Here is a 24,168-nt window from a genome sequence, read left to right as displayed (position 1 = left end):
TGTTATATAAATGCAAGTTCTATCTTTTTCTTTTTCACAAATCTTTGTGATGGATGAATATGTGCCTTTTTCCAGTTTGACGGTAAACTCCCTCGATTCACCTGATTGCTCCCACTTAAGTCCCTGGTTTTCCTATGCCATGCATATCGTGTAGCTGAAAAGGTGATAATAGACCTCTGCCAGTGCTGTCCTGAACTTGCTACAAGGAGATGTACTCAAATGGGATAACTCTCCCTCAGTTTCTTTCCTGCCCTCTCAGGATGCCTCAGCTCTTACTTGCAACTTTCCCAATGCAGCATTGTTAAAATTGGGAAACTGGATCAAAGCAGCATATTCTGTATGGAACAACCTAAGCAGTAGACTTCTCCAGGACAGAGGTCAATACTGCTCCAGAGTTGATCAGCAGTTTTCTTTGCATCCTACTCCAACCTTTAAAAGAGAAAAAATATGTCTTCTTGCTAGTGTTCCATTGCAGCAATGGGGGGGGGGGGGAGGGGGGGTGATGAGAACTGACATTTCTTCAAATAGAGTTAGAATGATAGTGATAGACAACCTTAAGGTTCAAACTCATGACCCTCTGTTGGAGAGTAAACCAGTTGAAATATGAAACATCCCTTGTTACTAATAAATCTCTCCTGGGACTGCTTGCTTGTGCTAAGATCGAGTTCTATAAGGACAGCCACAACATCTGATTGCTGTAAATAGGCACAGTTAGGTCAGCTCATGGCATATTTCCCATTAGGCACATCCTGCGATCATTTGTTCCTCTGTAGATTGGTAGCTGGCTATAAATCCCCAGTTCCTCCTTCCCAAGGTCAGAAAAACCAACAGGAAATCATTAGCTATCTAAGTTTTAAAAAATACTTCCTTTTAAATTCAATCATGATGGGCATGAAGGCCAAGCCCAATCCTGTGTTAATTCAATGCCCACAATCAGGAGGGCTAATCCTGGAATAGAGTGACGTTAAACTTTTTTTTATTACAGTTCAGTATTTTGTAAAACTTCCAGGTGTTTTGTGAGCAAGAATGTCGCTGCTAGTAGTCAACTTATTAGGTATTGATATGAACTCCTGAGTTAAATTCATACTGTAAGCTGGGACTGTCATGAATATGTAGTCTCTCTTGCAGCCATAGTTAGTAACATTACAACCATGTCTATTAGTGGGTGAAATACAGCTGCTGATTCTGTCTTTACTGTGTGTGTCTGACTTACTTACAGTTCATGTTGCGGCTTTCACTGTGCTTATGGTACACAGCTAGGAATTTCAGGTTATAATATCATCATGTGCATACATGAATGATTAAAAAGTCAATATTGATGAGCATTCTTAGATAAGTATCTGATTTATTCAGTTATTTGTTGACAGCCTTATAGAGAGATTATATGAAAACTGTGTATAAACATAATTTTGGAGATTGTTGATCCATATCAAACAAGCAAATTCTTGAACTATTATTTGCTACTTAGTTAGTGTTCTCAGCTCATAATTGGAAATAAAGCATCAGTAGTGACAAACTTAAAGTAATGTAAATAGAAGTTCCATAATGGTATTAGGAGTGTAGTAATAAAACTTGTTTAATGCAAATCTGGGTAGAGAAGGAATCCTGTGAACATGGAATCATTATTATTGTCAGCATAAATCCCATTAAATGTATTGTCTCCATAAACTTGTAACCACACTTCATCCCCTTCATCCAAATGAATTGCAACAGAACCTCCAGCTTGGTCTACATCATTACTCTGAAACTGATCATAAGTAAAAATGATAACCTTGTTGTTTTTATACAGGCCGACTTTGACATCCTTAGTATAAACAGTAATATGATATGAAAAGAAGTACACCCCTGCATACGGACAGCTGAATTTGCCAGTCTCTTCATTGTAGTGTTTTTGATCATTGTAGAAGATTTTGGAGAATTTGATGGGGATGTTTGGGACAGGATTTCTTGTGGTCAGTCCCACACTGAATGCTGAGTGGTAATAATAGCCACTGTCTCCCTTTTCTCCTTTGTTTCCTGGAAATCCAGCAAGCCCTTCATTTCCATCCATACCTGGTTTTCCAGGTTCTCCTTCATCGCCCTTTGGTCCTGGTATTCCTAAAAAAAAAGGAAAAGCAATATGGTGTATATTAAGCTCCACAATTTTTGCACTTATGTAATATTAGAGTCATAGAGTCATAGAGTTACACAGCACAGAAAGTGGCCCTTCGGCCCATCGCGTCCGCGCCGGCCATTAAGCCCTGTCTAATCTAATCCCATTTTCCAGCACTTGGTCCGTAGCCTTGTATGCTGTGGCATTTCAAGTGCTCATCCAAATGCTTCTTGAATGTTGTGAGGGTTCCTGCCTCTACCACCCTTTCAGGCAGTGAGTTCCAGATTCCAACCACCCTCTGGGTGAAAAAGTTTTTCCTCATATCCCCTCTAAACCTCCTGCCCCTTACCTTGAATCTATGCCCCCTTGTTATTGACCCCTCTACTAAGGGGAAAAGTTCCTTTCTATCTACCCTATTTATGCCCCTCATAATTTTGTACACCTCAATCAGGTCCCCCCTCAGCCTTCTCTGCTCCAAGGAAAACAACCCCAGCCTGTCCAGTCTTTCTTCATAGCTGAAGCGCTCCAGTCCAGGTAACATCCTGGTAAATCTCCTCTGCACCCTCTCCAAAGCAATCACATCATTCCTATAGTGTGGCGACCAGAACTGCACACAGTACTCCAGCTGTGGCCTTACCAGCGTTTTGTACAGCTCCATCATAACCTCCCTGCTCTTATATTCTATGCCTCGGCTAATGAAGGCAAGTATCCCATATGCCTTTTTAACCACCTTATCCACCTGTTCTGCTGCCTTCAGGGATCTATGTACATGCACACGAAGGTCCCTCTGATCCTCTGTCTTTCCTAGGGTCTTACCATTCTTTGTGTATTCCCTTGCCTTGTTAGTCCCTGCAAAATGCATCACCTCACACTTTTCAAGGTTAAATTCCATTTGCCACTGTCCCGCCCATCTGACCAACCCATCTATATTGTCCTGTAGCCTGAGGCTTCCCTCCTTGCTATTTACCACCCCACCAATTTTCGTGTCATCTGCGAACTTACTGATCATACCTTCTACATTCACATCCAAATCATTAATGTAGACCACAAACAGCAAGGGACCCAGCACCGATCCCTGCGGTACCCCACTGGACACAGGCTTCCAGTCACAAAAACAACCTTCGACCATCACCCTCTGCCTTCTGCCACTAAGCCAGTCTTGGATCCAATGTGCTAAGGCACCCTGGATCCCATGGGCTCTTACCTTCCTGACCAGTCTCCTGTGCAGGACTTTATCAAAAGCCTTACTGAAATCCATGTAAACCACATCCACTGCACTACCCTCATCCACACACCTAGTCACCCCCTTGAAAAATTCAATCAAATTGGTCAGACATGATCGTCCCTTGACAAAGCCATGCTGGCTATCCCTAATTAATCCTTGCCTCTCCAAGTGGAGACTAATTCTGTCCCTCAGAATTTTTTCCAATAATTTCCCTACCACTGATGTTAGGCTCACTGGCCTGTAATTCCCTGGTTTATCCCGACTACCCTTCTTGAATAATGGTACTACGTTAGCTGTTCTCCAGTCCTCTGGCACATCCCCTGTGGCCAGAGAGGTTCTGAAAATTTGTGTCAGAGCCCCTGCAATCTCCTCCTTTGCCTCACATAGCAGCCTGGGATACATCTCGTCTGGGCCTGGGGATTTATCCACTTTTAAGCCTGCTAAAACCGCTAGTACCTCCTCCCTCTCGATGCTAATATGTTCAAGTATATCACAGTCCCCCTGCCCGATTTCTATGTCCACATCGTCCTTCTCCATAACACAGATGCAAAAAATTCATTTAAAACCCCACCTACATCTTCTGGCTCTACACACAGCTTGCCACTTTGGTCCCTAATGGGCCCTACTCTTTCCCTAGTTATCCTCTTGCCCTTAATATACTTATAAAACACCTTAGGATTTTCCTTTATTTTGCTCACCACTGTTATTTCATGGCCCCTCCTTGCTCTCCTAATTTCTTTTTTAAGTATCCCCCTGCACTTTTTATACTCTGCTAGGGCTTCCTCTATCTTTAGTCCTTTGTATCTGCCAAAAGCCCCCCTTTTTTTCCTAATCCATTCTCGTATATCCCTTGACATCCAAGGTTCCCTGGGCTTGTTGGTCCCCCCCTTGACCTTTACAGGAACATGTTGCCATTGTACTCTCTCAATTTCCTTTCTGAAAGACTCCCATTGCTCCGATGTGGATTTTCCTTCAAGTAGCTGATCCCAGTCCATATTGGCCACATCCTGCCTTATCATATTAAAATTGACCTTCCCCCAATTTAGAACCTTTATTTCCGGCCCATCCTTGTCCTTTTCCATGACTACCTTAAATCTCACCGAATTATGGTCACTGTCACCAAAGCGCTCACCTACTAACACTTCTACCACTTGCCTGGCCACATTCCCTAGAATTAGGTCCAGTACTGCCCCCTCTCTTGTAGGACTTTCTACATGCTGGCTCAAAAAGCTCTCCTGGATGCACTTTAAGAATTCTGCACCCTCTAAGCCTTTCACACTCTGACTATCCCAGTTAATATTGGGGAAGTTGAAATCCCCCACTATTATTACCCTATTATTTGCACACTTCTCTGAGATTTGCTTACATATCTGTTCCTCTATCTCCCCCTGACTGTTTGGGGGCCTATAGTACACTCCCAGCAAAGTGCTTGCCCCCTTTTTGTTTTTAAGTTCAACCCATATGGCCTCATTAGAGGAACCTGTTAATATATCATCCCTCCTTACAGCAGTAATTGACTCCTTAATTAATACTTCATCAACCTTAACTTTAAAGGTGATGTGTTTTCACTGTGAACTTAAAAGTGTTTATGTGGCTCTATTTTATCTCCTCTACCTGAAGGCAGTACCAGGATATGGTTCCATTGTTGCCAGCCGCCCTTTAGTTCCTCACCCAAGTGTGTGAGCAGAGACAGTTGGGGTACATTTTTGTCTTTACTACGTGGGCAGTAATCTGGCAGAGCAGATCACCCTGCCCATTATAGAACCCACCCGATTTTCATTCTACAGGAAACTTTCTGGTATCCGGCACAGACGGGACCGATGTGGTGCCGGTTCAGCAACAATTCCGGATAACCGAACGCTATAGTGAAAGATACGGACCTTAGAGCTCCGTATGAAGCAACAAGCCCTGTTGCTTAGCAACAGCTTCAGAACAACGTCCACAAGTTGCAAGCGTCTCTGTAGCTTAGCAACAGCTGCAGCCAAACCCTTGCCATCCTCAATTTGTTGCTGTGCAAGCAATAAAAGTTATAAAAGTTAGCTGAAACCGACTCCTGAATTTTGCCGGTTAACCGACATTTCTGGTTATTTAGGGGCCGGTTAATCGAAAGTTTCCTGTATTGATTTCAATGAAATTGGAATGATAATTGATGTGTTCCATAATGGGTAGGTGATCCACTCTGCCAGATTGTCATTGGTGCGATGAAGATGAAAGTTTACCCCAGTGAGTGTTGACAGACTCTTCAATTATGAGGGGCATGGAGGCCAAGCCCAATCCTGTGCTAATTCAATGCTCACATACGTGCACTTTCTAGCAGGTGCCACTAGACAGCAATCAGGAGGGCTAATCCTGGAATGGAGTATTTTCCCAACTCTAGGCTATTGAGGCCAAGTGTGGCATCTCTACTGCTGCCCCATTGAACCCAGCATGGACACTGAAGGAACTAAACCTGCACCTTCTTGATCAACATAGTTCAGTGCTACATTAGATGGTGCAATAACCATGAAGGAAAGGGATGTGAGTCTGTTTTAAGTTGCATGGAGTTGGCTGTTGAAAGGAGTCCATTCACAACTGCACAAACACTGTACACAGAACACATCTAAAATGCATCATACTGTTTACAGACACTTCAGATATAAAATCCTTATGCCATGTTGTCCAGGCACAGTAAAATTCTACCTGAAAAAGTTAATGTAACAAATCCAGGCTAGAGCTCCCATTCAAAAACAGATAATAGGAAAATACATCTAGTCCTAGCGAGCAAAACATTCATCATATATATATAGGTCTACTCCCATTGTTTTCAATGGAAGAAAACGGTATAGAAGTAAGTCACCCAAATGAAAAATGAGTTGAAAAGGAAAATAAGGAAATGAAGACAGAAAAGCTGTGACTTCCTGTCCATTAAAGTGAATGGGTGGAAGATTGCAGGCTGACGAGTGCAGAAATGGAAAGCTCCAACCACAATCTCAATGCAATTAATTCAAGGGGCAAAATATATAGATTTAATGATTAAATAGTGCTAAAAAGCACATGCAAAAAATCCAAATGCAAAATTGGAAACAGAGAAAAATAATTTGCCAGTTTCTTCAAATAATTTCTGCACACAAGTCCTTAATATTCATTTTGAAGCAACGCCCATTACCTGTTTCTCCATTTTCTCCTTTTGCACCATCACGACCATCTCTGCCGGTTTTGCCAGGGATGCCATTATGGCCGGGACTGCCAGGTATTCCTGCCATCCAGTTCTGGCAACCTACAATAACTTTGGGGGATTCTTGGGGAGGGGTTGCTGGGGCTTCAGGTGGACTGACGTCATCGGTGGGTTCAGATTCAGTGTCATCTGGTTCAACAGTTGATTCATCAGAATAGCTCAGCCCAACCAAAACCACCAACCAGATGAGTTGTTTAAATATCATCTTCACTGTGATAACCAAACTCTGGTTCAGGTGACCTATAAGATATATATAAACACAGAATGCAAGATATTGAAATTCTCAGTAATAGAACACATTCTACTTTCTTGTAAACCTTCCTTCAAGACAATCAATTCTGATTTACAAAGAACATTTTCATCACAGTGGTTCTAAAAAACCTCTTCTATCATCACATGATGTGATGCCAAATTGCAGAGGAAAACTCAGAAACGGGGTACAAGCTCAAGGTCAGGAACCTTAACAGAAGATGGACGTCAATGTGGAAAAGCTCATTGGACTAGTGCTGACTAAACTGGGCACAACTAATATATCAAAACTCAATGGGACTGATTTTCCTGCTGCTGGCTAGGCAGAAGTCAAGCAGATCGTGCCTGAAGTACGTTGGGCCTGACATAACCTGGATTCACCTGTAATTTTGAGTTCAGGTCGTGACTGTACGTTGATACTCCCCGGGCACAGCCCTGCCCCTTGGGGGTGCAAATCCAGCCTGAGTTGCCTAGGCCCTATGCTCTGGAATTCCCTCCCTAGACTTCTCAGTCTCTCTACCTCTCCTCCTTTAAGTCACTCCTTAAAAACTTAAATAACAACAGAAAATGCTAGAAAAACTCAGCAGGTCAGGCAACATCCGTGGAGAGAAATTTGAGTTGACGTTTAAACTTACCTCTTTGACAAAGATTTTGGTCACTTTCCACATATCTCATGTGGCTCGGTGTCAAATTTTGTCTGATAACGCTTCTGTGAAGCACCTTGGGACATTTTTACTATGTTAAAGGCACTATATAAATGGAATCCCTACTAAAGGAGAAAATAGAAAAACATCTAGAAATCAAAAATACAATAAGGAATAGTCAACATGGATTTGAAAAGGGAAAGTTTTGCATGACCAACCTCATTGAATTCTTTGAAGAGGTAACAGAGAGAGTAAACAAGGGTAATGTAGTAGATGTAATATATTTAGATTTCCAAAGGGCCTTTGATAAGGTGCCACATAATAGACTAATGAATAAGGTCAGAGCTTGCGGAGCTAGGGGACAATTAGCAGAATGGATAGCTAGCTGGCTGAAAGACAGAAAGCAGGGAGTAGGGGTAAAGGGTAACTATTCAGAGTGGCAGAAGAGGGGAAGTGGGGTCCCACAAGGATCAGTGCTGGGACCACTGTTGTTCACAATTTATATTAATGATTTAGACTTTGGAATCCAAAACACAATTTCTAAATTTGAGAATGACAGCAAATTAGGAGGGATAGTCAACACTGAAGAAGACTGCATCAAATTACAAGAAGGCATTAATTAAACTTGAAGAATGGCCATATAATTGGCAAATGAATTTCAACATAGATAAGTGTGAGGTATTACATTTTGGTAAGAAAAATAAGGTGGGCACGTATTACTTGGAAAATAAGAACCTAAATGGGCTAGAAGAGCAAAGAGATCTCGGAGTACAAATACACAAATCACCAAAAGTAACGACACAGGTCAATAAGACTATAACAAAAGTAAACCAAGAACTAGGGTTTATTTCTAGAGGGAAAGAATTGAAAAGTAGTGAAGTTATGCTAAAATTGTATCAAACCTTGGTTAGACCACACTTGGAGTACTGTGTACAGTTCTGGTCACCATATTATAAAAAGGATATAGAGGCACTGGAGAGGGTGCAGAAAGATTTACAAGGATGATACCAGAACTGTGAGGTTATACCTATCAGGAAAGGTTGAACAGACTGGGTCTCTTTTCTCTTGAAATGTGACCTAAAAGAAGTATTTAAAATTCTGAAAGGTTTTGATAGAGTAGAGTGTTTCCACTGTGCGGAAGAGCAAAACTAGAGGTCATCAATATAAGATAGTCACCAAGAAATCAATTAGAGAATTCAGAAGCAACTTCTTTACCCAGAGAGTGATGAGAATGTGGACCTGCTACCACAGGGAGTAGTTAGGGTGAATAATATTGATACATTTAAGGGGTAGCTAGATAAGCATATGAGGGAGAAGGAATTGAGGGTTATGCTGATAGAGTTAGATGAGGAAGGATAGAAAGAGGCTCGAGAGGAGCATAAACGGCAGCATGGACTGGTTGCATTGAATGGCCTGTTTCTATGCTATATATTCTATGTAATTCTATGTAAATGCAAGCTGTTGTTGTTGAGATGTCTGCAGCAGTGGTAATGGATTCCAGAATTGAGAGGATACAACTGTCAGGAAAGACTGAGCAGGCTGGGGCTCTTTTCTCTGGAAACAAAAAGGCTAAGAGGAGACCTGATAGAGTCTTTAAAATGTTGAAATAATTCGATAGGACGGATGTGGAGAAACTGTTTCCACTTGTGGGTGAGTCCAGAACAAGAAGGCATCAATATAAGATAGATTTTAAGTGAACTGGGATCAATGCAAGGCTAATTGTACTCTGGTACAGATTGTCTTGAAAGAAATCAGTATTTGTAGGGAAATGGTGTTAGGGAAATTGATGGGATTCAAGGCTGATAAATCCCCAGGGCCTGATAATCTACATCCTAGGGTACTTAAGGAAGTGGCCCTAGAAATAGTAGATGCATTGCTGATCATCTTCCAACATTCGATGGAATCTGGAACAGTACCCATGGATTGGAGGGTAGCTAATGTTACCCCACTATTCAAAAAAGGTGGTAGAGATAAAATGGGGAATTACAAACCGGTAAGCCTGACATCGGTAGTGGGGAAAATGCTAGAGACCATTACAGGAAACTTTTGATTAACCGGCCCCTAAATAACCGGAACGCTCTATCCACCGGCAAAATTCAGGAGTCAGTTCAGGTAACTTTTTTTACTTTTATTACTTTTTTTATTCCATTTGTTGCTGTGCAAGGGTGTAGCTGAAGCTGTTGCTAAGCTACAGAGATGCTTGCAACTTGTGCCGATTGTTTTGAAGCTGTTGCTAACAACAGGGTTTGTTGCTTTATATGGAGCTCTGAGCTCCGTATCCTTTACTATAGCGTTCGGTTATCCGGAATTGTTGATGAACCGGCACCACGTCGGTCCTGTCCGTGCCGGATACCAGAAAGTTTCCTGTATAAAAGATGTAATAGCAGAGCACTTGGAAAACAGTGACAGGATCGGACAAAGTCAACATGGATTTACAAAAGTTAAATTGTGCTTGACTAATGTACTGGAATTTTTTGAGGATGTAACCAGTAAAATAGATAAGGGAGAACCAGTGGATGTGGTGTATTTGGACTTTCAGAAGGCTTTCGATAAGGTCCCGCATAAGAGATTAGCGTGTAAAGTTAAGGCACATGGGATTGGGGGCAAGGTATTGACTTGGATAGAGAACTGGTTGGTAGACAAAAAGCAAAGAGTTGGAATAAACGGCTCTTTTTCCGAGTGGCAGGCAGTGACTAGTGGGGTACCACAGGGATCGGTCCTTGGACCCCAGCTATTCACAATATATGTTAATGATCTAGACAAGGGAACTAGATGTAATATCTCCAAATTTGCAGACGACACAAAGCTGGGTGGGCATGTGTGCTGTGAGGAGGATGCCGAGAAACTACAGGATGATTTGGACAGGTTGGGTGATTGGGCAGAAGCATGGCAGATGCAATATAACGTGGATAAATGTGTGGTTATCCACTTTGGTGACAAAAACAGGAAGGCAGATTATTATCTGAATGGCAATAGATTGGGAGAAGGGGAAGTGCAACGAGAGTTGGGTGTCCTTGTGCACCAGTCGCTGAAGGTAAGCATGCAGGTGCAGCAGGCGGTTAAGAAGGCAAATGGTATGTTGGCCTTCGTAGCGAGAGGGTTTGAGTACAGGAACAAGAATGTCTTGCTGCAGTTGTACAGGGCCTTGGTGAGACCACATCTTGAGTATTGTGTGCAGTTTTGGTCACCTTATCTGAGGAAGGATGTTCTTGCCATGGAAGGAGTTTAGCGAAGATTCACCAGGCTGATACCTGGGATGGCAGGAATGACGAATGAGGAGAGATTGGGTCGATTGGGCTTGTACTCGCTGGAGTTTAGAAGAATGAGAGGGGATCTCATTGAAACTTATAAAATTCTGACAGGACTGGACAGACTAGATGCACAGGACTGGACAGACTAGATGCAGGAAGGATGTTCCCGATGGTCAGGGAGTCCAGAACCAGGGGTCACAGTCTAAGGATAAGGGGTAGGCCATTTAGGACAGAAATGAGGAGGAATTTCTTCACCCAGAGAGTGGTGAACCTGTGGAATTCCCTACCACAGAAGGCAGTAGAGGCCAATACATTAAATATATTCAAGAAGGAGTTGGATATATTTCTTAAGGCTAAAGGGATCAAGGGGTATGGGGAGAAAGCAGAGACCGGGTACTGAATTTGGATGATCAGCCATGATTGCATTGAATGGCGGAGCAGGCTCAAGGGGCCGAATGGCCTACTCCTGCTCCGATGTTTCTATGTCTTTTTGCTTGTGTTTTGTGTTTTCAGCTCAATGTAACGTGTACCTGAACTAGATGTATCCCTGTTATGTCAGTGAAAACTTCCTAGCAGGTGGAGATTGGAAGCATGTAGAGTTGTTGATGTGAATGAGAGTGGAAGAATGGAAATATTAAAATGTTAACTTTGGATTTTTACATTTATCCTGAAAAATGTAGATGAATCTTACTTTTCATGAAGAAGGTGGAAATCTAATTGCAAAGGTTAATGTTCAGAGATTTAAATAGCTTCAGCTGTCCATTCTTTCATACATGTCAACTGTCACTAAAATTACTCCCTTGTTCATTCAGGAACTCAAATTACAATGGCCCTGAATTCGTGGTCGGTATGACAGTGTACTCGCAGAGTACGCCCTCATACCGCCTTTGAAATTGACCGCATGTTTGGGATTTCTGCATGCACTTGTGCAGGCGTTAAATCCTGAACTTATGATCTGTCAAGTTCCGACTCTGCATCGGCTTCGCTGCACATTTCACCTACCCATTGAAACCAATGTGCTGCTGAAAAGTTGGGCTAATTGCCCACCTACTGCGCATTAATTACCCTGAAAATTTTTACAGCTGGTGCAAACAGGCGTAGGAGCCTGTTGCACAGTGTAAGGGGAGAGGTGATGAGAAAATTGTATAATGTTGAGCTAGGTTTATGCTACAGCCCATAAAAAGCATCCTAATCGAGGTTTATGGTTTTAACGAAACTTTCAGTAAAAAGTATTGATGTGCCATCAATAACTCAAAGACAAGAAGTTAAAGGATTCAACTGAAGGCTTTTAATCGCTAAGAACATTGCACGTCATTCCACATTGGATTCGTCTGGCAGAATGACTCATACAACTCTTGAGACCTTTATATGACAAAAGACAGGGGCGGAGCCAATACACACAATAGGGGAAAAGGGGGCGGTACACACAATACAATGCAGGTAAAACACAGGGGCTGATGAAGACATATATTTCATCACATTCACCCCTTCTACAGATTTAGTCTGTCCGGGGGTGTGATAGTCCTTCCTGAACGTCGCAACAGTACCTCGGGTTCTGACCGGGAGTCCGTGGTGCCCTCCTGGGCATACCCATGTGCTGGGGGTGTTGCAGGTACTTCTGGGGGTGGTGAGGATACCTCTGGGGATGGTGGAGGTTCTTCTGGGGGTGGTGAGGATGGGTCGTCGTCGCTTCCTGCTGAGGCGAGGTCCTTTATGGACACGGTGTCCTCACGCCCGTCGGCGTGCTTGACGTACGCGTACTGTGGGTTTGCGTGGAGTAGGTGTACTGCCTCCACGAGGGGACCCATTTTGTGGCCCCTCACATGCTTCCGTAATAGGACTGTCCCTGGGGTGGAGAGCCACGAAGGTAGGGACACTCCCGAGGTTGATTTGCGGGTAAAAACAAACATCTTCTCGTGAGGAGTGGCGTTAGTAGCAGTACACAGTAGCGACCTTATCGAGTGGAGTACGTCTGGGAGGACCTCTTGCCAGCGGGAGGTAGGGAGGCCTTTAGACCTTAGTGCTAAGGTGACCGCCTTCCACACCGTCGCGTTCTCCCTCTCCACTTGCCCATTACCCCGGGGGTTATAACTAGTGGTCCGACTCGTGGCTATCCCCTTCGACAGCAGGTATTGGCGCAGTTCGTCGCTCATGAACGACGCCCCCCTGTCAATGTGGATGTAGTTCGGCATGCCGAACGTGCAAAACAGGCTGCCGAGGCACTTGATGACTGTGGCACTGGTCATGTCTGGGCAGGGGTAGGCGAATGGGAAGCGGGAGTACTCGTCCACAATGTTGAGAAAGTACACATTGCGGTCGGTGGAGGGGAGTGGTCCCTTGAAATCTAAGCTCAGGCGCTCGAATGGCCGTGTAGCTTTGATCAGGTGGGCTCAGTCGGGCCTGTAAAAACGGGGCTTGCATTCCGCACAGGTGCGGCAGTCCCTGGTCATAGACCGGACCTCCTCGATGGAATAGGGCAGGTTACGGGATTTTATAAAGTGAAATAGCCGGGTGACCCCCGGGTGGCAGAGGCCATTGTGGAGGCCCTGTAGCCTGTCCCCCTGTATGCTGGCACACATCCCTCGTGATAGGGCGTCGGGGGATTCGTTGAGGGCCCCCGGCCTATATATTATGTCGTACTCAAACGTGGAGAGTTCGATCCGCCACCTGAGAATTTTGTCGTTCTTGATCTTCCCCCTCTGTTTGTTGTTAAACATGAAGGCTACCGACCGCTGGTCGGTAAGCAGGGTGAAGCGTTTGCTGGCTAGGTAGTGCCTCCAGTGCCGCACTGCCTCCACTATGGCCTGGGCCTCCTTCTCTACCGAGGAGTGCCTGATCTCGGGCCCTTGGAGGGTTCTTGAGAAAAAGGCTACGGGCCGCCCATCCTGGTTGAGGGTGGCTGCTAAAGCGAAGTCGGACGCATCGCTTTCGACCTGGAAAGGGATGTTTTCGTCCACTGCCCGCAGCGCGGCCTTCTCAATGTCGTGTTTAATGCTGTTGAAGGTGGTGTGGGCCTTGGTCGTGAGCGGGAAGGACGTTGATTTCAGGAGGGGACGGGCCTTGTCGGAATAATTGGGGACCCATTGGGCGTAATAGGAGAAAAACCCCAGGCACCTTTTCAGGGCCTTGGGAGTGTTTGGTAGGGGTAGCTCCCGTAGGGGGCGCAATCGGTCGGGGTCCGGACCGATTTCCCCGTTTTCCACCACGCAGCCCAGGATACAGAGGCGCGTGGTGCTAAAGACACACTTATCCTCGTTGTAGGTGAGATTGAGTCTGAGGGCGGTTTTCAGAAATCTCGCGAGGTTCGAGTCGTGGTCTTGCTGGTCGTGGCCGCAGATGGTGACGTTGTCTAGGTATGGGTAGGTGGCTGTTAACTGGTTCTCATCGACCATGCGGTCCATCTCCCGCTGGAAGACCGAGACCCCATTCGTTACCCCAAAGGGGACTCTGAGGAAGTGGTAGAGGCGTCCGTTCGCCTCGAAGGCGGTGTATGGACGGTCCTCCGGCCTAATGGGGAGCTGGTGGTATGCCGATTTTAGGTCGATGGTGGAAAACACCCAGTATTGCGCAATTTGGTTAACCGTATCCGCTATGCGGGGCAGAGGGTAGGCGTCTAGTTGGGTGTATAGATTAACCGTCTGGCTATAATCTATCACCATCTGCTTCTTTTCGCTACCCTTAACTACTACTACCTGGGCGCGCCACGGGCTGGTACTGCATTCGATGATACCCTCCCGCTTGAGTCTTTCTACTTCAGACGCAATGAACCGTCTGTCCTCCCAGCTGTACCGCCTGCTCTTGGTCGCTATGGGTCGACAGTTGGGTGCGAGGTTGGCGAACAGAGAGGGCGGCTTGACCTTCAGGGTAGCCAGACCGCACACTGTGAGGGGCGGCTGGGACCCACCGTAGGTAAGCGTGATACTTTGGTGGTGGCACTGGAAGTCCAGACCCAAGATCACGCTCACACAGAGATCTGGCATTATCAATAGTTTAAAATCTCTGTAATCAGTACCTTTTACCGACAACATAACCGCGCAGAAACCTGTAATTTTTGAGGTATGAGTCTTATCAGCCATGGCGATTTTGCCCTGTGTAGGGACTATCGTTAGTGAAAGTCGTTTTACCAGGCTAGGATGAATAAAGCTTTCGGTGCTCCCACAGTCAATCAAGCATTTAACCTTGTTCCCGTTTACCTCTATGTCCATCATCGATCTAGACAACGGATGCGGCCTGGATTGATCCACTGTGATTGAGGCCACCAGTGGGTCCTGGGGGTCCGTGTAGTCGGGACAAGATGGTGGACTCCATGAGGGTGGACAAGATGGCGTACAAGATGGCCGCCCCCACGGCGCGCACGCGGCGGTGGCGGAGTTGGAGGCGGGGTTCCCTCTGCAGACTTTACTGAAATGTCCTTTCTTCCCGCATTTAAAACAGGTGGTGCCCTTCGCTGGGCACAAATGCCTGGAGTGTTTGTCCTGGCCGCAGAAGTAGCATTTTGGGCCCCGATGCATCGCGGCAGTAGTGGGGCTCCTGGGTGGAGGCTGGGGCTCCGACGGTGCCTGGGACGGTGCCTGAGACCTGGGAGGTGAAGATGGCTTCCAAGATGGCAGCCCCCACGGCGCGCACGAGGCGGAGTGGGCTGCGTGGCCTGAGGAACAGGATTCAGAGTTCCTCTGGGCCATATCCAGCGATCGCGCTATGCCCATAGCCTGTTTTAAGTCCAGTCCCTCCTTTTCAAACAGTTTCTGCCGAATGTAATTTGAACTGAGGCCCGCAATAAAGGAGTCTCGGATCAGCTCCTCCGTGTACACGGTGGCAGACACGGCCTTACAGTTACAGTCTCTGCCCAGTACTTTTAGGCTTAGCATGAAGTCCTCTAGTGACTCACCATGCCGCTGCGTGCGAGTAGTCAGAAGATGCCTGGCGTACACCTCGTTTATTGGCCGCACGTAGTGGGCCTTCAGAATGGTGCAGGCATCCTCGTAGCTGGTGGCATCTCGGATGAGAGGGGAGACCCGATGACTCACCCGGTTTCGCAGGATTCCCAGTTTCACGTCTCCGGTGGCGGTCGCGGCTGCTATGGCGGTGGCTGAGGTTTCGATGAAAAATTCGAAGCATTGGAACCAGTGTCCGAACTGTATGGCTGCGTCTGTGGCATGGGGGTCCAGATCCAAGCACTCTGGTTTCAGGAGTCGATCCATCTTGGTGTTTTAGCGATTAAAATTGATGTGCCATCAATAACTCAAGGACAAGAAGTTAAAGGATTCAACTGAAGGCTTTTAATCGCTAAGAACATTGCACGTCATTCCACATCGGATTCATCTGGCAGAATGACTCATACAGCTCTTGAGACCTTTATATGACAAAAGACAGGGGCGGAGCCAATACACACAATAGGGGAAAAGGGGGCGGTACACACAATACAATGCAGGTAAAACACAGGGGCTGATGAAGACATATATTTCATCACAAGTATCTCAAGACTTTTCAGTGTTTGATCGAATTCTATTAATGTTGAAACCTTGGTTTGTGTAAAGGGATATAGACAGGTTAAGTGAGTCAGCAATAAGATGGCAGATGGAATATAATGTGAGGAAATGTGAGATTATTCACTTTGGTAGGAAGAATAGAAAAACAGAATATTTTTTAAATGGTGAGACACTATTATATGTTGGTGTTCAGAGAGATTTAGGTGTCCTTATACAGGAAACACAGAAAGTTATCATACAAGTACAGCAAGCAATTAGGAAGGCAAGTGGCATGTTGGCCTTTATTGCAAGGGGGTTGTAGTACAAGAGTAAGGAAGTCTTACTACAATTGTACAGGGCTTTGGTGAGACCACACCCGGAGTACTGTACACAGTTTTGGTCTCCTTATCTGAGAAAGGACATACATGCCTTAGAGGTGGTGCAATGAAGGTTCACTAGATTGATTCCTGGGATGAGAGGGTTGTCCTATGAGGAAAGATTGAGTAGATTGGGCCTATACTCCCTGGAGTTTAGAAGAATGAGAGGTGATCTCATTGATACATATAATATTCTGAGGGGGATTGACAGGGTAGATGCTGAGAGGTTGTTTCCCCTGGCTGGAGAGTCTAGAACTAGGGGGCATAGTCTCAGGATAAGGGGTCGGCCATTTAAGACTGAGTTGAGGAGGAATTTCTTCATTCAGAGGGTTGTGAATCTTTGGAATTCTCTACCCCAATGAATGCTGAGTTGTTGAGTATATTCAAGGTTGAGATAGATAGATTTTTGGAATCAAGGGATATGGGGATCAGGGGGGAAAGTGGAGTTGAGGTCGAAGATCAGCCATGATCTTATTGAATGGCGGAGCAGGCTCGAGGGCTGTATTGCCTACACCTGCTCCTAATTCTTATGTTCTTATGTTCTTATACTATTGCAATGATTTATTAATAAAATAGTATTTCAGGCTGCTAAATTATTTTAAATGAGCTGGTTTTTTTTAATAGCCAGCAATTTAAAAGCCGAAGCCTGACATTAAATTGTTTATCAAAGTGAATGCAAATCAAAGAACGATGTTTCAGCAATCTGTTGGAAAGTGCAGTGTGAACAGTAAAAATAAAACAAGGCCAGCTGCTTAGATGGACTTTCTGCAAATCTTAATGCTGTCCCATCGGAGATTTCTATGTTTCCTGATTGGCTAAGAGTCAGGAAGTGAAAGGAGCACAGCCCCACATGATCCCAGGCTTGCATACGCACAACGGTGCGCCCCTAGGATTGGTGGGCCACTGGGATCGGTGCGCCCCTGGGATCGGTGGGCCACTGGGATCGGTGGGCCATTGGGATCGGTGGGCCACTGGGATCGGTGGGCCCCTGGGATCGGTGGGCCACTACGCTGTGCACAACTCTGCAACGTCTGAACGAAACTTCACGAAGGGTGGTTCGCACGAGGTAAGTGCAGATATTGTTTGGATTTTGGTGGTGTACTCCTTAGCTGTGCCACTGACTGCAAATTCAGGGCCATTGAGCATTGTTGATTGGTCCTTGTAATGTATTATCACATGGTTTGGTATGAGCATGCTCAGTTCGCTCTGGCCTAATAAAGAAAGCACCTGGATTAGCAACTCATCCTGTCTCTGTCTTTCATTTGTTCTACCCACATATATTACATTTTGGTGACGAGGATGGGATCCCAAAGCCAGTTTTAGGGATCATGGAAGGACACAGGTTTCAACCTTTGAGTGGACAAGTTTAAGGTGAATTTGTGACACCTAAACTGAATTTTTGCAATGTTTTACTGTTAATGCTTGTGCAGAATCATCTGTGCCTCGCTTTCGTGTTTATGTATACACAGCAACAGCGGAGTTGATTCTCACAGGTACACAGGTAGCATGCTGAGTTACTATTCGACGAGATCGGGACAATCATGGCTGCACCTATGGGATTCATCGGAAGCCTCGGCATGTATGACCAAGCTCGCGAACCATTCAGTTCTTACATTGAGCGGATGGAGATGTTTTTTAAGGCCAATAACAGTATTGAGACCAAGGGTGCAGATGAGAATGTTCAAACTCAAAATAAAGTAATTCATGAACGGAAGAAAGCAATTTTTCTAACGGAGATTGGGCCAGATGTCTACGGAAGATTGCCAAACCTACTCATGCCAGGGAAAGTGAAAGATGTGTCGTTTGAAGACATTGTCGAGAAGCTCAAGGACCATTTTGACCCAAAGCCATTAGAAATAGCAGAGAGCTACAAGTTTGGTACCAGAAACCAACAACACAGTGAAACCATCAGTGAGTACATTGTAGCTCTTAAAAACCTGTCTTTGCTTTGTAACTTCGGCACATTTCTGGATCGTGCGTTGCGAGATAAGTTTGTGTGTGGACTGGTGCATGAGCACACACAGTCCAAATTACATAGCATGCAAAATTGCCCTATCGATGGAGATTGCGTCTAAGAATGCAAGGGAGCTCCATTCAACTCAAGTGACTAATGCAGCTGAGGTCTACAGTCACAAAGCCACTGCTAAACCTGAAGCTATGAGACCAAGTCAAAAGCATGTCGGTGAGAGCAGTTCAGTGAATTGTTATCGCTGCAATGGAAATCACTCACCACAGTCCTGCCAATACAGAAATGCGAAGTGTTTTCACTGCCAGAAGCAAGGCCATATTTCAGCAGCTTGCAGAGCTAGATCGAAAGCAGGAAGTAAGAACCATTCTAGTGGCAATGCAAAGCAGCGACAACAAAAGGGAGGAGTTCACAATATTGAAGTGAACACATCTGATGTTGAAGAACTAGGCATCTACAGTATCTATGCCACTAGTGGCAACGCCTAGCAGTTGTGAGAAAGACTTCCGTACAAAACTTTTGATCAACGAGCAATATATCGATATGTGTATCGACACAGCGGCGGACTGCTCTATCATGAGTAAGGATACATATGAGAGTAAGTTTGATCAAGTACCACTTACAAAGAGTACCGTAGAGTGAAAAACTTACTCTGGAGAAATCCTAGAGACATATGGACAAATGGAATGTACAGTTCAACACAATGGCCAGTCAGTAAAGCTGCCTATTATTGTAGTGAGCTATAACAACAGGCTAACCCTCATGGGCAAAGACTGGTTGAGAAAGTTAAAACTAGACTGGAAAAACATCTTCAGTGTAGATGCTTCAAAGAAGTGACTCGACACAAAACTGAACAAGTATGAAAGCATATTCACAGACAGTTATGAGGGCATCACTGGGTATGGCGCGCATATCCGTATCAAGTCCAACACGAAGCCTGTCTATTGTAAGGCAAGGCCGGTCCCTTATGCGTTGAAAGGTCAGGTGGAGGAAGAGCTAGTGAAGCTCAGAGAGAACGGATGGCTAGTAAAAACTGACAAAAGTGAATAGGCTACCCTGATTGTGGTAGTGCCCAAAGCAGACAAAACTGTATGCTTGTGTGATGACTACAAAGTTGCTATCAACCAAGCAGTTGACGATGAGCAGTAACCATTACCTACATCGCAAGGTTTGTATGCAGCACTCTCTGGGTCAAAGGTTTTCTCCAAGCTTGACCTGTCATGCGCTTACACTCAGCATGAACGTTGACAAAAAGAGTCAACAGTATCTCACCATCAACACACACAAGGGACTATACTCATACACCAAGCTGCTGTATGGTGTAAAGTCCTCCCCCAAAATCTTCCAGGCTACGATGGATAAGACTTTGCAAGGAGTTCCAAATTGCTTATACAATCAAGACGTTGTGCTGATCGGAACAAGCAGCGAGGAAGAAAATATAGAAGTGTTAGATTTAGTGCTTCAAAGGTTGAATGCCCACAATGTCAAATTGAAAAGGAGCAAATGTGCTTTTGTGCAGCCCGAGGTTGTGTATGTTGGTCTGAAAGTTGATGCAAATGGTTTGCAACCAGTGAAGGAAAAGGTTGATGCTGTCATCAATGCTCCAAAGCCACAGAATGTGTCTAAGTTAAGATCTTTCTTTGGAATGGTCCAGTACTATGCACATTTCGTACCTGAGTTAGCGACCATGTTAGCTCCATTGCACGAGCTCCTCAAGAAGGATGTCCGGTAGAAGTGGACGAAAGCGCAACAGGAAGCTTACGACGCTTGTAAGAGAAGTCTCTCTAGTGATGCTCTACTTGTGCACTACAACACAGAGCGTGAGCATAAGTTAGCATGTGATGCTTCTAGCTATGGTGTGGGAGCTGTCATAAGCCACGTAATGGATGACGGCCAAGAGAAACCAATCGCGTTCACATCGTGAACCCTCACAAAGAGTGAAAGAAACTACGCGCAAATTGAAAAGGAAGCACTCGCCATAGTGTTTGGAATCAAGAAATTCCAACAGTACTGATCAGCAGAAAGTTTACCCTGATAACCAATCACAAACTGTTCCTAGCAATATTGGGGCCCAAATCTGCCATCTCCGATTGAATATCACACTTCAAAGCAAAACGCAATTGCAGATGCCTTGTCCAGGTTGCCACATGAAAACTTGTGTGTTGGGAGTGAAGGTGCGATTTTCACACCAGGTGCAGTTGACAAAGACTTTCTTGTGAATGCAGATGAGACTCAAAAGGACTCAGTACTGAAAAGAGTGAATGAAAACACCTTGAATGGATGGACTGATCAGTGTATGGACACAGAGTTGAAACTATTCCATAACCATCGTACTGAATTGTCTTGTGAGCAAGGTTGTCTCAAATGGGGAAACAAAGTGGTGGTACCTACTTCTTTGAGAGATAGAATTCTGGCCGAACTTCATACTGAACAACCAGGGATCGTCAGTATGAAATCAATTGCAAGAAGCTTTGTTTACTGGCCTGGACTGGACAGTGATCTTGAGCCAGTTGATCATGAACACATACATGAGTTTGACTCCGTTCAGACTTCAGTAACTGAAGTACCAGGTTCAAACAAATCTGAGATAGAAACAGGATCATCTTTGAGTTCGGAACCAAAACAATATTCCTCTCTCAAATACAACAAAACTATGGTCCCACCTTTCCCAGCATTACATGTACCACATAACAAAAACTCCTGGCTTTTTTTCTTTTAAATGAACTACAAATTCTGTTTAATAACAGGTTTGCAGAGCCTTCCTGATCTCCTTACTGAAGGTTTTGCTGTTGAACCAATTTTTGGGCTGTCAATCAGGCTGCCTTCCAGGCGGGGAATCTGTTTAAAAAATATGTATGTCGTGGAGTTAAAACTCCATGGCATTCGGGGAAACCTGTCCTTCTGGGTTTCCCGACCATAACCTCTGCTCCTGCTCCAAAACCCCGCCCCAGTGAATATCGGGGCCAATAACTTGCTTTCAATTACAATGATTGTTATTATGTAAGCAAATGGAGCAATCATTTTGCACACAGCAAGATCCCACAAACAACAATAAATTGAACAACTAATTAATTGTGGTTTTTTGGTGTTATTAGTTGGGGTAGAAATGTTGCTTAGGACACAAGGTGAACTTGCTGCTCTTTTTTGAATGGTATAATGATTTTTAACATCTACCTGAATCACTGGAACAGACAGGGCCTCAGCTTAATGTTATATCCTCTTGGTCAGTACCCCGGTCAAAAGTAGTGGGGAACAGCAGCCGAGCACAATGTTGTGCGGCAAGAGACCATGGCCCATGAGCAAAGGAATGATCCCTGGCGCTCAGGTAAGTCATGGAGGAGCCCTCCTGGCCCCATAAGTAAAGTCATAAAAATAAACATTTACTTTGTTGGGCCTCTTCTGGCCTCGGCTTCACTTCCCGCGAGGTTGACCTGGTGGGAAAATCACAACCGCTTCCCCGCTCAGGCCCATGTTTAGATTAGCAGCCGGGCTCCGTTGATTTAATTTAAGCCCGACCTGCATATTTAAAGAAGGATCCCACTAGTTTCTGGCGGGTGTCCTTCTCGCCTGTTCAGAAGAGCAGGTTAAAATCCTAGTCCGCAGGAAGAAGGCAGGACATTGGCGAATGGGTCATATCTAGCAAACAACTACCGCTAGACTTCTTATTAATTTTCACATTACAGTTTTGATACCAATTAAACCACTCAAGTCTTATCACAAGTAAATTTTGCAGACATCTACATTCTTTGTGTAATCTAACCCTTGCTAATAATAGAGCAATGTTACTGAAGTGGAACGCTTTAGTCCGCTTCATATATTAGCAATGCCTACCTCCAATTAACCCAAACATAGCTGTTTTTAATGTTATATTTACTCTAAGTTAACACTGTAGTAGACTATCTACAAAGACTTCAATAGTTACAGCACAGTGCTATACTTTACCAATTGTACTTTTTTCATTGCTGTAATCATCTGACAAGGTCCGAAACAGAGGAAAATAACATCGAATTGGCAGCGTAGAATTAGTATGTTTGAAATTTATAAAACTATATTCTGCAACTGTTTTACAAATAGTTCAACCAATACAGTGTATAAAAAAACCTGCAAGTTAACTAACATTGTACAGTATATATTTTTGAATGCAGTAGATTATAATCATTTCTATGACCATCATAAACAAAAAATTATTACAGCACTGCAATCAATTTGTTCAAATGGAAACTCAAAATATTTCTCCATGAAAGAGACATTTGAAAATAGAAAAAAAGCTGAATGTTACCCGTTAGTTCCCGTTGTCCTTCCCTTTTACCAGGAGGTGACTCTCTGCAAAGTAGCCAAGGCTGCTGTCACATGATCTGTCTGTCCTGTTGCTGCTCCACATGGAATTGTCTGTCACTCTGATCCGAGATCTTATTTGACAGTTGATATTTTGATCATCATTCACAGTGTTTTTTTATAGGCATAAGGGCCTGTTAAATGCCAATACGTCCAACTTCCTCGCCCCGAGAAAGCTAGCAAATAAATAGGAAATCTGCAATGCTTATAAAACGCTGCTTAAAATATTTTGCAAACAGGATAAAATGAGATCCATTAGAGTGATGTTTTCTATGTCTCTTGTATAATGTCTTTTGATTTTAAAATGCATGGCAGTAAAATAGAGGATAACACCATCCACTTAATATCGTGATTGTGCTTTAAGTTTCACATTGGTGAAGGTTAAGGTTTTTTAGTGCAATTATAGCAGTAGTAAATCTCACCTTTTACCATTATGGGATGTTCCAGTGTCTGACACATTACAGCACTATATTTAGATATGAAATCTTAAAATGATATTTACATCTGCTTGGAAAGGTCGAGTCAGCTCACAGATGGGGATTGCACAGCTCAGATATAAAAATAGCACATTCTGGAGAATGACAGCATAGGCTACGGCTAAAGATTGACTCCATTTATGTTGATTTTGAAATAATACTGACATTTTTATACCACATTAAAAAAAAAATCTTGTTTCTTTGTAGGTTTGTTCATATCGTGTATCTGTGATCGAAATAGTGGGAAGGTGATCTGTTGTTAAGGAGGGCGGTGGGGGGGTCAGTGAAATCAGAAGAGACAGGGCAAGGGGAGATTCACATCAGTGAGAGCGAAGACTCACTCAGTACAGAGGCAGAGGCATTATCAGGGCTCATGCTTGAAGCATAGCCGTTTTTGTGAAGCTATTGGAGGGCTTGGCAGTATCTTTCAGGACCCTCCCCACCGTGAGTCAGCACTTTCAGGAGAGAGAGGAGGGCACACTAAACAAAGCAATTATTAAGTTTATTCATGTCACTCTTCAAACTGACTGTTTTTCATTGTTAATTGTGATATCATGGCCCCTTCCTTCAGTAGCAGCTCTCATTCTGTGTTGAAGGGCACTTGGAGAAGTTGGAGGTTGCATTGCCTGAGAAGGTGTTTTGCGCTGCAGTCCATGTGGTGCTTTATTATTGGATTATTAATGTGAGCCCTTCCTCGTGCTAAAAGCTGTTGCTCTATTTAACACCCACTCTGATTACAACCTCCAGTTACTCTGGTCAACGGTGCAGGAGTGTTTGAAAAAAAACCCAGAGTTGCTCATTTCACTGGGGCTCATTTCTATTGAATGGAGCTGAAAAAACTTGGTGGGTCTTGATTCTGTACTTTAAGCAG

General features: G+C 44.3%; 1 protein-coding gene across 2 annotated transcripts; it reads right to left on the bottom strand.

Annotated features, from left to right (window-relative positions):
• Positions 1–1,315: 1,315 nt before the first annotated feature.
• LOC147115930 (adiponectin-like) lies at positions 1,316–22,879 on the bottom strand. 2 transcript variants are annotated; one of them, XM_085990586.1, is made up of 3 exons: positions 22,766–22,879; positions 6,463–6,771; positions 1,316–2,097 (listed from the first exon to the last, which is right to left on the bottom strand). In XM_085990586.1, the coding sequence occupies exons 2-3, from the start codon at positions 6,734–6,736 to the stop codon at positions 1,577–1,579; spliced, it is 795 nt and encodes a 264-aa protein (XP_085846712.1). In that variant the 5' UTR covers positions 6,737–6,771; positions 22,766–22,879; the 3' UTR covers positions 1,316–1,576. The 2 variants fall into 2 exon arrangements, with proteins under 2 accessions (XP_085846712.1, XP_085846711.1); XM_085990585.1 differs by lacking the exon at positions 22,766–22,879 and adding an exon at positions 20,160–20,247.
• Between the last annotated feature and the right edge of the window lie 1,289 nt (positions 22,880–24,168).

The sequence above is a fragment of the Somniosus microcephalus genome, chromosome 6 (assembly GCF_052327205.1).
Source record: "Somniosus microcephalus isolate GS21.2 chromosome 6, FLI_Smic_1.0, whole genome shotgun sequence".
Lineage (NCBI taxonomy): Eukaryota > Metazoa > Chordata > Chondrichthyes > Squaliformes > Somniosidae > Somniosus > Somniosus microcephalus.
The sequence above is the reverse complement of the archived record's forward strand: the minus strand, read 5'-3'. Positions and strand labels throughout refer to the sequence as shown.